The sequence below is a fragment of the Nilaparvata lugens genome, chromosome 13 (genome assembly GCF_014356525.2).
Source record: "Nilaparvata lugens isolate BPH chromosome 13, ASM1435652v1, whole genome shotgun sequence".
Lineage (NCBI taxonomy): Eukaryota > Metazoa > Arthropoda > Insecta > Hemiptera > Delphacidae > Nilaparvata > Nilaparvata lugens.
Genome location: NC_052516.1, coordinates 5,954,421 through 5,969,132, shown reverse-complemented (window position 1 = coordinate 5,969,132; position 14,712 = coordinate 5,954,421). Strand labels below are relative to the sequence as shown.

General features: G+C 35.6%; 1 protein-coding gene across 3 annotated transcripts in view; it reads left to right on the top strand.

Moving 5' to 3' along the window:
• Positions 1-14,236, top strand: part of LOC111060337 (acetylcholinesterase) — a 517,878-nt gene extending 503,642 nt beyond the window's left edge. For 2 of the 3 annotated variants that reach the window (XM_039439675.1, XM_039439674.1), the window contains 2 exons: positions 7,293-7,468; positions 13,598-14,236. In XM_039439675.1, the coding sequence (XP_039295609.1) occupies positions 7,293-7,468; positions 13,598-13,974 (553 nt within the window). In that variant the 3' untranslated portion in view covers positions 13,975-14,236. The remainder of the gene's footprint in view (positions 1-7,292; positions 7,469-13,597) is intronic. The other variant, XM_039439673.1, reaches the window with a different exon arrangement.
• Positions 14,237-14,712: the final 476 nt, after the last annotated feature.

The following is a 14,712-nucleotide window of genomic DNA, read 5'->3' as shown; positions in this document are numbered from 1 at the left end:
ACCCTTCTGATGCCCTGAGTATTTAAACTGGTATAGTTTGAGATAAATTACAATAACATGTGAAACTGACAATATCTTATCCATATTTCCACGAAATAGATCATTTTCCAGAAAATACCACACAAGAAAACACATTACAAATAAGGACATTCATTAAAATATTACATCAATAGAAAAATGACAACATTATAGAGGCTTACAACTTTTTGTGAAAACAAGCCTTGATAAAAACTGTCAAGCTATCAAAATACAAACAAATTCCAAAGTTTTTGTGTAGTTGAGAAGTTGATATTGCGGTAATTATTCATATTGAATGAAAAAGACTAAGAAATTGTCAAAAAACCACTGATTTATTGATAATTAGAAAGACCGGTTTCGGTTATTACACCATTGTCAATCTCTGATAAACAATGGTGTAATAACCGAAACCGGTCTTTCTAATTATCAATAAATCAGTGGTTTTTTGACAATTTCTTAGTCTTTTTCATTCAGAATTCCAAAGTGATAAATGACTTCTCCATCATTCAGGAATCAAACTGAAAGTTCTCAAACTTAGTACAACAAAGCTGAGATGATACCCAGAAAGCAAGAGTGAGATGATAATGATGAAGATGATGATAATGACGAATTCATCACCATAATTATCATTCAAATAACACGGAATTATAAAAATAATGGGGCTCGGATAACTTGGAACAATTATTATAATTACTCAGCGGTTTTGCATCCCCAGGCGTTATCACTCAATTTCTCTCCCATTTAATTACTAAAAGTTTTCCAAGTCGGAGACTCAATTCAAAATGTCAGCATGCCTTATAAGTGTGAATCATTAATATTCTGCTTACCATTCAACCAATTCTGATATTTTGAAGTAGATCCCACGGCTGAAACCTGTGCAACTTTCTTGAAAACTTCAAACTTTAATAGAAGTTGTTGAAGTCACTTGAAGTACCTCGTAGATATATTTCGAGTGAATTTGCTGCAAATAAAGCAAGCAACATTATAGTGAGGCTCACGTGATAATGGCAGTGTTTGATTAGCAATAGTATTGCTATCCTTGTCTATCATTCAACATAGCGGATAGCGCGATCTCTATCTCGCTTTGCTCTGTTGCCAGATCGTCCTTTAACAATGTAGAATTGATAATTGATTAACGAATTATTTCATCTCAATCATGAAAATTCATTATGGAGTTATTGAAAAATATAATTTCATGCTTGATGAAATATGAGACTATTTTGAACGAGAATGAACAGTTAATATCTAGGCTATATATAGAAGCGAAATGACACTCACTTACTGACTGACTGACTGACTCACTCACTCACTCGCAGAACTAAAAATCTACCGGACCAAAAACGTTCAAATTTGGTAGGTATGTTCAGTTGGCCCTTTAGAGGCGCACTAAGAATGGAATAATATTGGAAAAATTTCCAAAGATACGCCCAAAATCTGCCTTTTTTAGCGTTTTCTCAGCTTTATCGAGAATAAATGAACAGAAAATGTTCAAATTTAGTACAGAAGCTAAGCTAGGGTGTAATAATGTTGTGTTAGAAGGAATTTGCAATAGCGTCAAAGATACGCCCAAAATTAGCGTTTGTTTTTGCTTTTTCTCAGCTTTATCGAGAACAAATGAACAGAAAATGTTCAAATTTAGTACAGAAGCTAAGCTAGGGTGTAATAATGTTGTATTAGGAGGAATTTGCAATAGCGTCAAAGATACGCCCAAAATTAGCGTTTTTTTTTTGCTTTTTCTCAGACTTATCGAGAACAAATGAACAAAACTTTTTCAAATTTAGTACAGAAGCTCAGCTAGGGGTGAAATAATGTTGTGTTGAAATGAATTTGCAATAACGTTGAAGATACACCCAAAATCTGCGTTTTTCCAGCGATTTTTTTGCGCTTTCTCAGCTTTATCGAGAACAAATGAACAGAAAATGTTCAAATTTAGTACAGAAGCTAGGCTGGGGTGTGATAATGTTGTGTTGAAATTTGCAATAACGCCAAAGATACGCCCAAAATTAGCGGTGTTTTGCGTTTTCTCAGTTCTTTCATCAAGTAATTGACAGAAAATGTTCAAATTTTGAACAGAGGTTTAGCTAGGGTCTAAAATTTTTGTAATGTGGTGACTTTAATATTTCATCCAAGATACACTCAAAATCAGCGTTTTTCTCAGCTTTTCTGCGTTTTCTCAGTACTTTGACTTCCTGATGGAATGAGGCATGCTCAAATGCAGAATGCAGGCGAGCGAAGCGTGCCCGCCGATCTAATTTTTGGACGATCCAGTCGGGGGTCCAGGGGGCAAAGCCCCCTTGCTAGACGGATATGGCGAGCGAAGCGAACCTGACGGCTAGTTACATCAATAAACCTTTATAAACCTTTTTTTTTTTGTTTAAGTTTGTAATGTTATTGTTCATAGTGTAATATTGTTAGTATTTTAATAATGTTAAACTGATACTGAAGTTCTTTTTCCTTTATTCTTGTATTTTTAGTTTTTTCTACTCTTTCTTAATTTGCTTTGTAAACTGTAACACTTCTTTTTCATTTTAAGTAGTTTTTTTTCTGCCCAAACAGGTTTTTGTAACCTTTGGGATTATTGTCCATGTATTTATTTATTTTATCAGCTACCATCTATAGAAGGCATTGACAAGACAAGAGGATCGGCAACGTCGCTCTTCTATCTTTCTTCACTGCCATTATAACATGGACCTCACTACAGATCATATACTGTTATGTATATAACTTGAAGTATATAATAAATATATATTGTAAAATATGCAAAATGACTGCCAGGTTATTCAAAGTTTGTTAAAAGTTTGAACAGCAAATAATTGAAATCAGCCGACTTTTGTAGACAATCAAAATGCGGGGAAAAATTGGAAAAATTTGCTAATTAGGTTGTATACTTTTCTAGTTAGCTGATGCTAACTAACAGCCAAGACTGATTCCATGTTGAACTGTCAGAATTCCTGATGAGTTGACATCAATGTCTCCCATTTAACCAATGCTGACACGGGTTGAAGAAGAGTGGAAAAGTTTAATGGAGCACTTGTAGGGTACGCTTTGGTTCGCAGCAGAAAGTTGAACTTTTGAAAGTACACGAAGAGGGCAATGAAGAGGGTGAATAAAGGGTGAAAAAAGAGATGAGGAGGGAGTGAGGGAGTGGAGAAGAAAGAGAAGAAGGAGAGAGTGTGAGAGGGAGAAAGAGACAGAGAGATTCAGATTCAGATTTCTTTAATCATGTGTTAAACAATAATAAAGTACTTACTCTGACTGGTAATTATTTTCAAAGCTTGAACGTAAGTTTATTTATTTATTTATACGTGGATACAATAACAAATCATATAAATATGATTGGGAAGGAACAACAGGCTTGGCCCAAAACTATTCCATTCCCAAATTTTGATTACATGTCCAAAAAATAGGTTATGTTTCTTCTGTAAGAAGTTCAAGCTCAACTTTCGTCCAAAAATAAATACGAGATGCAAATTTTAAATTTAGAAAAATTAAAACACCAAATTATAGTTAAATATTACACTCAATTATCACTGCACATTGTTTTAATTAAGTTATTTTATGAATTTTGAAGCCAAAAATACACATAAATTCTCACTAAGAACAGCTGATGAATTTTATAATATAAAATTAAGTTTGGACCTTTAGATGTTGCATTTTATACTTTAAAATTCAACTTACGTTCAAGCGTTAAAAATAATCACCTGATAGAGTAAGGTTCAACTCACACTTAGGCGACTCAGTTCGAGAAGAGACTCGACTCTAGTGGAGAGCATGTGTTTCCAAATGGTGACACTCAGACCAGTCGATTCTAGTCTCCGCGACGTCACCATTTGAAAACACATGCTCTCTACTAGAGTCGAGTCTCTTCTCGACCTGAGTCGCGTGAGTGTGAGTTGAGCCTTAAATAACATAATGTATCATATAGAGACTGAACAGTTCTACAATAATATTGAGCAGAGAAATATGATGAAATATGCGAATATTGAGGTATTACTGTATGTTTCCACATGAAACGGTGAAGTTTGGACCTTAAGATGTCCATTCTCAGTAAATGTATCGAGGATATCCTCCCCTTCAGCACTTGATCATGAAACAGATTATATAAAGGTGCGTACAGATTTACACGCCGCGAACATGAGCAATTCACTTTTAATCAGCTGATGCCAAGCTTTTTATATCCGTATCTTACCGTTTCTGTAAAAATACAGATATAGTCAGCTGATTGAAATTGAATTGCTCATGTTCGCGGCGCGTATATCTGTACGCACCATTAGATTTCTTTATATAATGTATGTTACAATGACAGCCAGGTTATTCAAAGTTTGTTGGAAGTTTCAACGGCAAATAATTTGAATCAACCGACTTTTGCAGACAATAAACGGGAAAAAAATGGAGAAATTTGCTAATTGGGTTGTATACTTTCGTAGTTAGCTGACGCTAACTAACAGCCATGATTGACTGAGAGAAGAAAAAGAGAGAGAAAGAGAGTCATAGAGATTAGATTAGATTAGATTAGATGAGTGTTCATTATTTATGATAGATTATCCATCATTCATCATAGATTTATCCATCCAGATTTATTACATAGATTATACATCTGGTAAGCTCAGTAAAGGGATATTTTTCTTTTGCGAAGACTAAGCAATATTGTCGAACATTATGTATTAATGAGTGTCTATTATGCGCACATAATTATTTAGTCACTTGGCTTATGGTGTCCAGCTATGAGGAAATTTCTCTACGGCGGTTACACTCTTTAAATTACAAAAAAAAGCTCTTAGAATTATTTGCCATGCACCATCAAGTTGTAAACCTCTCTTTCAAGGATTAGGTGTGTTGACTCTTCCATCACTAGGTATATGTCTATGTGTGTTTGATTTACATGAGGAAGAATGTGGGCAAATATGTTATAAATAGTGATGTACATAATTATTATTCTACTAGACACAGGGAGGACGTGAGAGTAGATTTACACTGTTATACTGGCACTCAGAAAAACTGGCAATTTAGTTCTATAAAACTGTTTAATAAACTTCCTCTAGAGACTAGTCATCTAGGAATCAAAGAATTTGAAAGATCTATCAAAGCCATTCTTCTACAAAAATGCCTCTATTCAGTTGAGGAATTTTTAGTATAGCCTCAATACAATATTTTTGTTAAGTAGCACGCCTTCAATACTTACCTGTATGAGTATTTTATGACTTTAGACATGTTGATTGGTGTAAATTTTTGTTTGAAAATTGTTTCTACATGTGAAAGTGTTTCTGACAATAAAAGTGATTTGATTCATGTAAGCTCTTTATTCTAGCCTACATAGTGAATTTCAATACATGACAGTATGAAGAACCACTATTGAATACCAAGTATAAATAATATTATTGGTCAGACTGACGATTGAATGTAATTTGAATAACAATACTTTAATTTGAGGCATATTGAAATGATGATATTGAAATTATGTTTCTGTTTGTAACAAATAAATAGATAGATCATGTAGGAAATGATGAAGAATGATTGATAAGTAGTGGTGATATAATCTCAGTATTTATCAGGGAAATGAGAGCCAAAAAAGTGAAGATAATCAGAGAATGGAAAAATAGAGGAACATTACATTGACGCATAAAATCTAGAATGGTGAAGGTATATTCTATATCATTATAATACAAAGGAAAGAACAAAATAACGAAAGGGAGGAACAAAGAATTTCTTCCTTCTTCTTTCTGTGATTATAGTCTCCTTGGTACAAACTAACCTGGAATGTTGAGAGAGGTGAAGCTGCCTCTACTGACCTATAAAATTCATCTTCAAAACTCCCCAAATTAAGCTTGTATTTACATATCAGATTAAGGAAGGCTACTGTTGTTCACGTGTTGACTCAGCTACTTTTGGCAAATCCTCAGTAACTTCTGTTGTTTCTTCAACAGCTTTTCTTATCCTTTCCAGCCGATTCATGCCCTACTAATATCTTCTCCAGCTTTGATTAGTAATTTATTCTCCCTTGATTTAAAGTATTTAGCTGGAACACTTTAGTTTTTTATTCCGTAATTCTTCAAAATTATATTGTTAATTGACCGAGCGAAGTGAGGTCTAAGATTCAAGTCGACGGTTTGGCATTTCTCTTAATGTTTAAATGTTTATATGTTTTTATGTTGCGCATTTACGGCGAAACGAGGTAATAGATTTTCATGAAATTTGACAGTTATGTTACTGTTTTAATTGCGCGTCGACGGATATACAAGGTTTTTGGAAATTTTGCATTTCAAGGATAATATGAAAGGAAAAAGGAGCCTCCTTCATACGCCAATTTTAGAGTAAAAATTAGACTATAGAATTATTTATCATGAATCAGCTGACACAGATGTGTGGAGAAGCCAGTCTATTGCTGTATTTCTAAAAGGTCTATAGCTCCAATCAGGTACTTGTGGATGAGAATACTGTTCACAGAACTACTAGTTTATTCTCCCTTGATTTAAAGTATTAAGCTGAAACACTTGAGTTTTTTATTCGGTAATCCTTCAAAATTTATATTGTTAATATGTGAATATTACCTATTTCAGTGATAATAATGTGAAATATTTCTTCTATGTTTAGTTTTGAAGCATCTAAATTTGAAAATCTACTTTGTGAAATACTCAAGGACTGATAATTTTGTGAAAAACTGCACTATTGCGGACTATATGTTATATAAATTTGGGAGAGAAATAGAACAAGGTTACCTTATTTCTCCTCTCCCTATTATTACCTTCCTTGCCCTACTTCCATAGGTAAGGAAAGTATTGCTTTCCAAAAAAATTAAGGTACCCCAATTTCAAGTTTTCTATACGTTTCAAGGTCCCCTGAGTACAAAAACATGATTTTTGAGTGTTGGTCTGTGTGTGTATGTGTGTATGTGTGTATGTGTGTGTGTATGTGTGTATGTGTGTATGTGTGTGTGTGTGTGTGTGTATGTGTGTGTGTGTGTGTATGTATGTGTGTATGTGTGTATGTGTGTGAACACGATAACTCCATTACTAATTAACCGATTGACTTGAAATTTTAAACTTAAGGTCCTTATACCATGAGGACCCGACAATAAGAAATTGAATAAAATTCAATTCGAGATGGCCGAAAAAATGGCGGATAATTACTAAAAACCATGTTTTTTTTGATAATGTACTCATTCGATAAATGAATAAAGATTTGTCTTTTCTAGAAACCAATTCTGTCTTGTTGCCGCGTCACCATGCTTTTACTTGTGAACCTCTGTAACTTTAAGACATTATTTTGACCTTCAGGAACCCGTCAGTGTCCGAGGACGGGACGTGGACGGCGACCTACTGGCCGGTGCACACGGCGTACGGCAGGGAGTTCCTCACACTGGACGTCAACTCAACGGCCACGGGACGGGGACCCCGTCTCAAGCAGTGCGCTTTCTGGAAGAAGTATTTGCCTCAGTTGCTGTCCAGCACATGTATGTATTCATAACTTTCATGATTCATAGATTAAAAATTGAATGAAAAAAGACTAAGAAATTGACAAAAAACCACTGATTTATAAATCAATAATTTTCATTCAATATGAATAATTACCACAATATCAACTTCTCAACTACACAAAAAGATTAAAAATTGGATTACACAGCTCACAGAAAATAACCACAGGCTTATAGTCCAGTCAAGGAAACGTTATAGAGGGAAAAGTTGGGAAGAAAATTTTTGTCACCGCAGTTCTGTTTAGGGTAGTTGAGAGGTGGACATCTCAAAAGTCCCCACCCCTACCACCTGTGCTAAGGGTGTGGGGTGGTTTAAAGGTACTATTTTTTTTTGGTTTCTCGCATAAAAATCAAAAACTATGTATCCTAAGGACTTGACTGTCATATAACAAATTAAAGCTTACATAATTTCCTTCAATATTTATTCTACAACTCAAGATATCCGCTCTTGAAGGTGTGACATTTTTGAAAAAACACGATTAAAACCATTTTTTTCTAATTTTTCTCCTATATCGTTTTAAAAATCGACGGGAAGAGTCCATGCTGATTATCAGCTTATAGAGCATTGAATTCTCTTCAAGTTTATGTATAATTTCACACTTTTACGAATTTCCCAACAACTTTTGCAGCAGCTTTAGGGTTGAGTGTGAACTTTTTCCTCTTTACCTTTTTTTGAGCTTAGACTATTACGCCCATAACTGTTTCAATTATAATTTATACAATAGTCCAAATGTAGCTAGGTTATGTCACTTCAAAATTCTTCAATTACACACTCTGTTGACCATCCAAAACACACAAAAATTATTTTTTAAATTGTGAAGTATATAATGAGTAAGGAGAAACAAAGTCCTTTTCAGAGAAAGGAAAAGGAGAGTAGAAGGAGGAGAGAAAGAGAGAATAAGTAGGAAAACCTTACGTAGAGGAGTGCTGGAGAAGGAATACCGTAAATAAAACCAAGTCAACGTATGGCCTAGACTACTATACTACTTCCCTCTTACAACAATCTTATTCTCAACCTTCCCCTTTTCGTTTTCTCTCTGTTTCAACCCTCTTTCTCACTCATTCACTCCTCTTTCTCTTTCCCCACCCCATTTCTTCCACCTCTATTTCATCTCCCTCCTCATCGCCTCTCGCTTTCCAACCTCTTTCTCACTCGTTCAACCGTTTTCCTCCTCACTTTCTCTTGCTTTCCACCCTCTTTCTCACACTTCCATTCCTTCCTCTCCATCATTTCCTCTCGCTTTCCACCCTCTCTGTTCTACCTCCATTGCACGTCAATTAAGAGCAAACGAATGGCACACATTGGTTGAGTAATTAAAGAGCACTCTTCGTGTGTTAATACCCATTTCTCATTCCCCCCTCCCTCGACCACCAACCACCATCTTGTCTTCCACCTTCTTAATGATAATATGCTCGCCTTCTACCACACATACCGCTCCTTTCATTATTCTTCTTCTTCCCCTTCTTCTTCTTTTCCTGTCTCCTTCTCCTTCTTCATCATCTTTTTTCCTCCACTTACTGTCTCAAGTACTTACTTTACTCCCTGAAACATAATACTAAAGTGTCACTTTTTCGATCTCGGTAGTAAAAAACAGAAAAACTCCCTAGGGAGTGAAAGTGGCTCCATTTAAATAACATGGGAAGCATCTCTATTTCAAAAACTCACATTGTAATAGGTTAGAAGGTCTAATCTCAGATGAGAAAGCTTAATAGAAGTGTCAGTCATTGAGTCAACTGAATTCAATAGGAGTGAAAGTGGCTCCATTTAAATAACATGGGAGCATCTCTATTTCAAAAACTCACATTGTAATAGGTTAGAAGGTCTAATCTCAGATGAGAAAGCTTAATAGAAGTGTCAGTCATTGAGTCAACTGAATTCAATACCACAACAAGGAATTTGATCAACTCATGAAATATATGTTTGTATGATATTATATTCTTAATATAAGTAGACAATAAAAATTCTTACAATTTTTAAAATATTTTATTCTATTCAAAATACCAGCCAACAAATATTTTTGATCTGCAAACTGCAATTCAAATCTGAAACGCGTGATCTGGAGTCAGCCATTTTTGGTAGCCGCTCAGCTGATATAATTGTTACAACTTTTGTTGATAGATAGCGCAATCGGCAGTGCCAATCAGCCGACCGGTTTTTAGATTTTAGATTGTAGGTTATGTTGTTAGGAAACATTGTCACCAATACGTAAGTTATTAAAATGATTTTATTTGCAGTTTCTATGAAAAAATGTAGATGGAGGAAAAATGTTGTGTACATCACGAGCGAAAAATACTTTTTCTCCCTCAGGAAAATAGTTGCCCTCGGCTTCGCCTCGGGCTTCAAACTTTTTCCCACAGGGAGAAAAAGTTGTATTCTTCACTCTAGATATACAAATAACTATTTCGTCGTTTATCAGCTGCGTGAATGAAGAAAGGCTGTTTTACAAACCTACCGTCTGGAAAAGTGTAAATTATTTTATTCATTTACTCTCAAATTTTCTATCAAGAAAAATTCATTTAATGAATGGTTATCAAACATCATATTGTTGGTAATGTATTCTATGCTACGCTATTGGGAACAAACTATCAGCGCATGTGCGGAGAAGCAAGCAGACTACAATATTCGACCAATGAGAGCTCAGATAGTTGGAACCTGTTGGAACTGCACCAGGTCGGACAATCTACCACACTTCGACTGTGGGGCAGGATTTTGGAACTGGAACAGGTTTCTGGAACAGAATCTGTCAAAATTCCTCCCATGGAATGCGGAACTTTTTACTTGGTAAATTGTGAATCGGACAATTTACCACATTCCATGTACACGGAACGGGCCCAATGAGATCTTGTAAAAAGATTACCGAGCGTCGACAAAACTAGCTCTAAAATCAATTTCCCTCATTAGTCACAGAATACGTAGTGACAATATAAAGTTAATCTGTAGATAATCGTAAGTCTATCATCTCTCTCCTTCCTCAAGGAGAAAGACTTTGTTTCTCCTACTCATCCTTTTTCTCAAGGTATTCCTACCCGGTCATTAGAGAAAAGAGAAACAACTACAATAGAACAATGTACTAAAGTGAAATGAAATTGTATTCCTATGATTCCTGGAACACTAATGATAATATCAGTATAATTCGTAGAACGTAAAACGAAAATAGAATCTGCTTCTACCACGAAATACATCGTGACAATATAAAGTTAATCTGTAGATAATCGTAAGTCTATTATCTCTCTCCTTTCTCAAGGAGAAAAACTTTGTTTCTTCTACTTATATTTTTCTCAAGGTATTCCTACCCGGTCAATAAAGAAAAGAGAAAGGTGAACTATAGAACAATGTACTGAAGTGAAATGAAGTTGTATTTCTATTATTTCTGAAACACTAATGATAATATTAGTATAATTCGTTGTACGAAAAACGAAAATAGAATCTGCCTCTACCATCTGTAAGCTAGTAGGAAAGTAGCTTCACCTTGATTTCTTAGACACATTCAAAATTATTACCCGTTCAGTATAATCTGAGCTTCGGTATACAGGAGTCTAAGACTCAATAAATACTACTCAAGAGTCTGAGACTGAAGACTCTTGGGCCAAGTCTTAACTAGCACTTTCCCTGCAAAGTCCAACCATTAATGCTAGAGATGGGCCCTGATTGGCTGATGTTAAAAGGCGCTAACAAAAGCCCACTATTCCAGTGATAAATATTCAAACTTTGCGTAGCACTTCTTCTCTCTCACTCTCTCTCCACCCACTCAATTTCTCTCCATCTCATTCACTCTCTATCTTTATCTATCCTCTCAATATCTCTTCATCAACCACTCTCACTCTGTCTCTCTCGCTTTCTCGCTTTCTCCACGCTCTTAATATCTCTCCATCAACCACTCTGTCTCTCTCGCTCTCTCAACGCCTCAATATCTCTCATCAATCACTCTCTTTCTCTCTCTCTCTGCAGTTCTCACTTCGTTCTTTGTTCCAGCGCCATTCTCGCTCTTTGTTCTTTGTGCGGGTGATCTAAAGGGCCAACTTGTCCTATTATCTAACAAAGGGTGAACATTGAATTGCCGCCCGAGAAAAGTTGATAAGATGCGAAGTTCGGCGATTGTTTATCAACTAAGCTTCCCCGGATCGTTGGAGAATTATGGGAATCTTTACAAGGATCATCATCCATGGAAAGAGAGGATTATGGGCATTGGATGAATGATCTTTTCCCATTATAAAGCTTATGGATCATGGAACATGGGTCATGATCAACTTCCATGATAATATAGCTCTTGAGAAACATTTAACTGGATTTATTACACATCATTTAATCATAGAGAAACATTAGCATAAGTAGATATCCCATGGTATAGGGCGTTGATGTCGCAACTTTTACTGTTATCTCAAGCCGATTACTGTCGATTTTTACTGTTTTTACCGGGTAAGAGTGTTTGAACAGCACAGTATGAGAGACTACCAGCGTCATGAAGCTTCAAGGGAAAGAACTACATGGACTATCAGCTTGAGATAACAGTAAAAGTTGCGACATAAACGCCCTATACCATGAGATATCTACTTATGTTATTGTTTCTCTATGATATAATGTTCCCAATAATAAAAGTTGATCAATGTTGTCCACAGCTGATCAGAAATGAGAAAAATTTAGTATTTTGATGATACACTCAATATAGTCTACTTATAGTGAGGTCCACGTTATAATGGCAGTGTTTTATTAGCAATAGTATTGCTATCCTTGTCTATCAATCAACAAAGCGGATAGCGCTATCTCTTTCTCGCTTTGCTCTGTTGCCAGATCGTCTTTTATCAATGTAGAATTAATAATTAATCAACAAAATGTTTCATCCTAATTATGTAAATTCATTATGAAATTATTGAAAAATATAACTTCTTGCTTAATAAAATATAATTAATTATTTCAAACGAGAATGAACAGTTAATTGACCGAGCGAAGTGAAGTCTAAGATTTAAGTCGATGGTTTGGCATGTCTCTTACTGTTTAAATCTTTAGATGTTTGAATGTTTATATTTTGCGCATTTACGGCGAAACGCGGTAATAGATTTTCATGAAATTTGACAGGTATATTCCTTTTTTAATTGCGCGTCGGCGTATATACAAGGTTTTTGGAAATTTTGCATTCCAAGGATAATATAAATGGATAAAGGAGCCTCCTTTATACGCCAATATTAGAGTAAAAATCAGACTATAGAATTATTCATCATAAATCAGCTGACAAGTGATTACACAGATGTGTTGAGAAGCCAGTCTATTGCTGTATTTCCATGAGGTCTATAGTTTCAATCAGGTACTTGTGGATGAGAATACTGCGTGAGGTCTACTGTTCACAGAACTACCAGTATTATATAAATAAACCTTCATCAGCTACCGTCTGTAGAAGGCATTGACAAGACAGAGGATCGAAAACGTTCTTCTCCAGACTTCCTCCATTGCCATTATAACGTGGACCTCACTATAGTTTTCTGAAGTTTAATTGAGTTTAGTTGTTCATGATAAGCACAATTTTTCTTTCCCTTTTGACATGTTCATCTCAGTTGTTTGAATCTACTGCTGGTGCACAAGTTGTTCTTTGAAGGTAGTGTCATATTGTTATTGAGAATATAATTGTTCCGGTTTCAAAGAATATAACTTTTTATTTTACCATCTTTAACAGAGGTCTGCCAATATCACTTCTACCGTAGGGTCTATATTTCATGACAGCCTTTGGTATCCTATTATCTGGCATTCGTTCCACATGGTTTTTCCAGTTCAATCTGTTTATTTCAAGTTGTGCAGCTAATGATGATATTCCTATAACTCATTTCTAATGATCTGAGTGTAATAATTCTCAAGGCAAATATATAAGTTTGAATTAGAATTGTGAACAATAATTATTGTATTCTTATATAGCTTTGAAGTGAAAAAACACTCACATTCTTTGGTGTGGCGACGCATTTCGTGCTGGTGTTGCACAATCTCAAGCCTCATTCTCAAGTTTTTCCACTTTGAAGTTATTCATAAGAATACAATAGTAATAATTCTAGTGAAAACAAGATTGATAATCAACAACGAATAATTATTGTGATTATATTAATCCATTCTATTTATTTTTGCAGCAACACCGCAACCATCACCCCCTCCACCAGCGAAAGACATCTGCGCGAGTAGCGCGACACTCCAGTCGCCAGGCAGCGCCACTCTGTTGCTGCTACTGGCCACCTTGTGTCCACTACTTGCCACTTTGTGGCCACTAGTTGCCACTCTGTGGTCGTCACTTGCCACCTTGTCATCAACATCATTGCATGCCAGTTCATGGCCGCTACTTGCTGCTTCATCGCCAATACTTGCCACTTTGTGGCCACTTCATGCCACTTTGTGGCCACTACCTGCCAGCCTGTGGCCACTACATGCCACTATGTGGCCATCACTTGCCACTACGCTGGTGGCTACACATCACCTCCCCCACCGGTCTACAATGCCTTCGATTTACTAATAAGTCCATGATAATCATCATAGTTGATCACTGATTTTATTTGTCAATAATTTTGTGAACGATTTCTGTAACATCGAGATTGTTTCCTCTGAGTTCATTGAAAATGTTGGTGGAAGATGAGAAATGTCAGATCTCTAAGGCTGGGCATGCACCGGTTAGTCAAGACAAGACTAGTCACGTTTAGTCACAATTCTTTTTCTTATTTATAAACACACTGAATTGTAAATTGATTGTGTAATTGAAGAATGTTAAGACACATAACCTAGCTACATTTTGACTGTTGTATAAATTAGAATTATAACCATTTTTGGGCGTAGCCTGTGGTACTTTTCTGTAAGTTGTTTAATTTTGAATGATTAAATAAATAATTACTTCACATAGATGCTTATAAAGACTTGTCTAATATTGCAATGATTAATCAGTGTGGATTGCATCATAAGCAGCTATGCCAAGTATTGTGACTGATCGTGTCTTGTCTTGTCTTGACTAACTAGTGTGCACCTAGCCTTATCATTTTCTTGCAATCACTAAAATTCATTTATCACCTAAGGCTGGATGTACACTGGTTAGTTAAGACAAGACTAGTCACGTTTAGTCACAATAGGCTACTCCACATAGCTGCTCATGAAGACATGTCTAATTGCAATGACTAATCAGTGTGAGTTGCATCACAAGCAGCTATGTGAAGTATTATGACTGATTGTGTCTTGTCTTGACTAACACAGGTGTGTGCCTAGC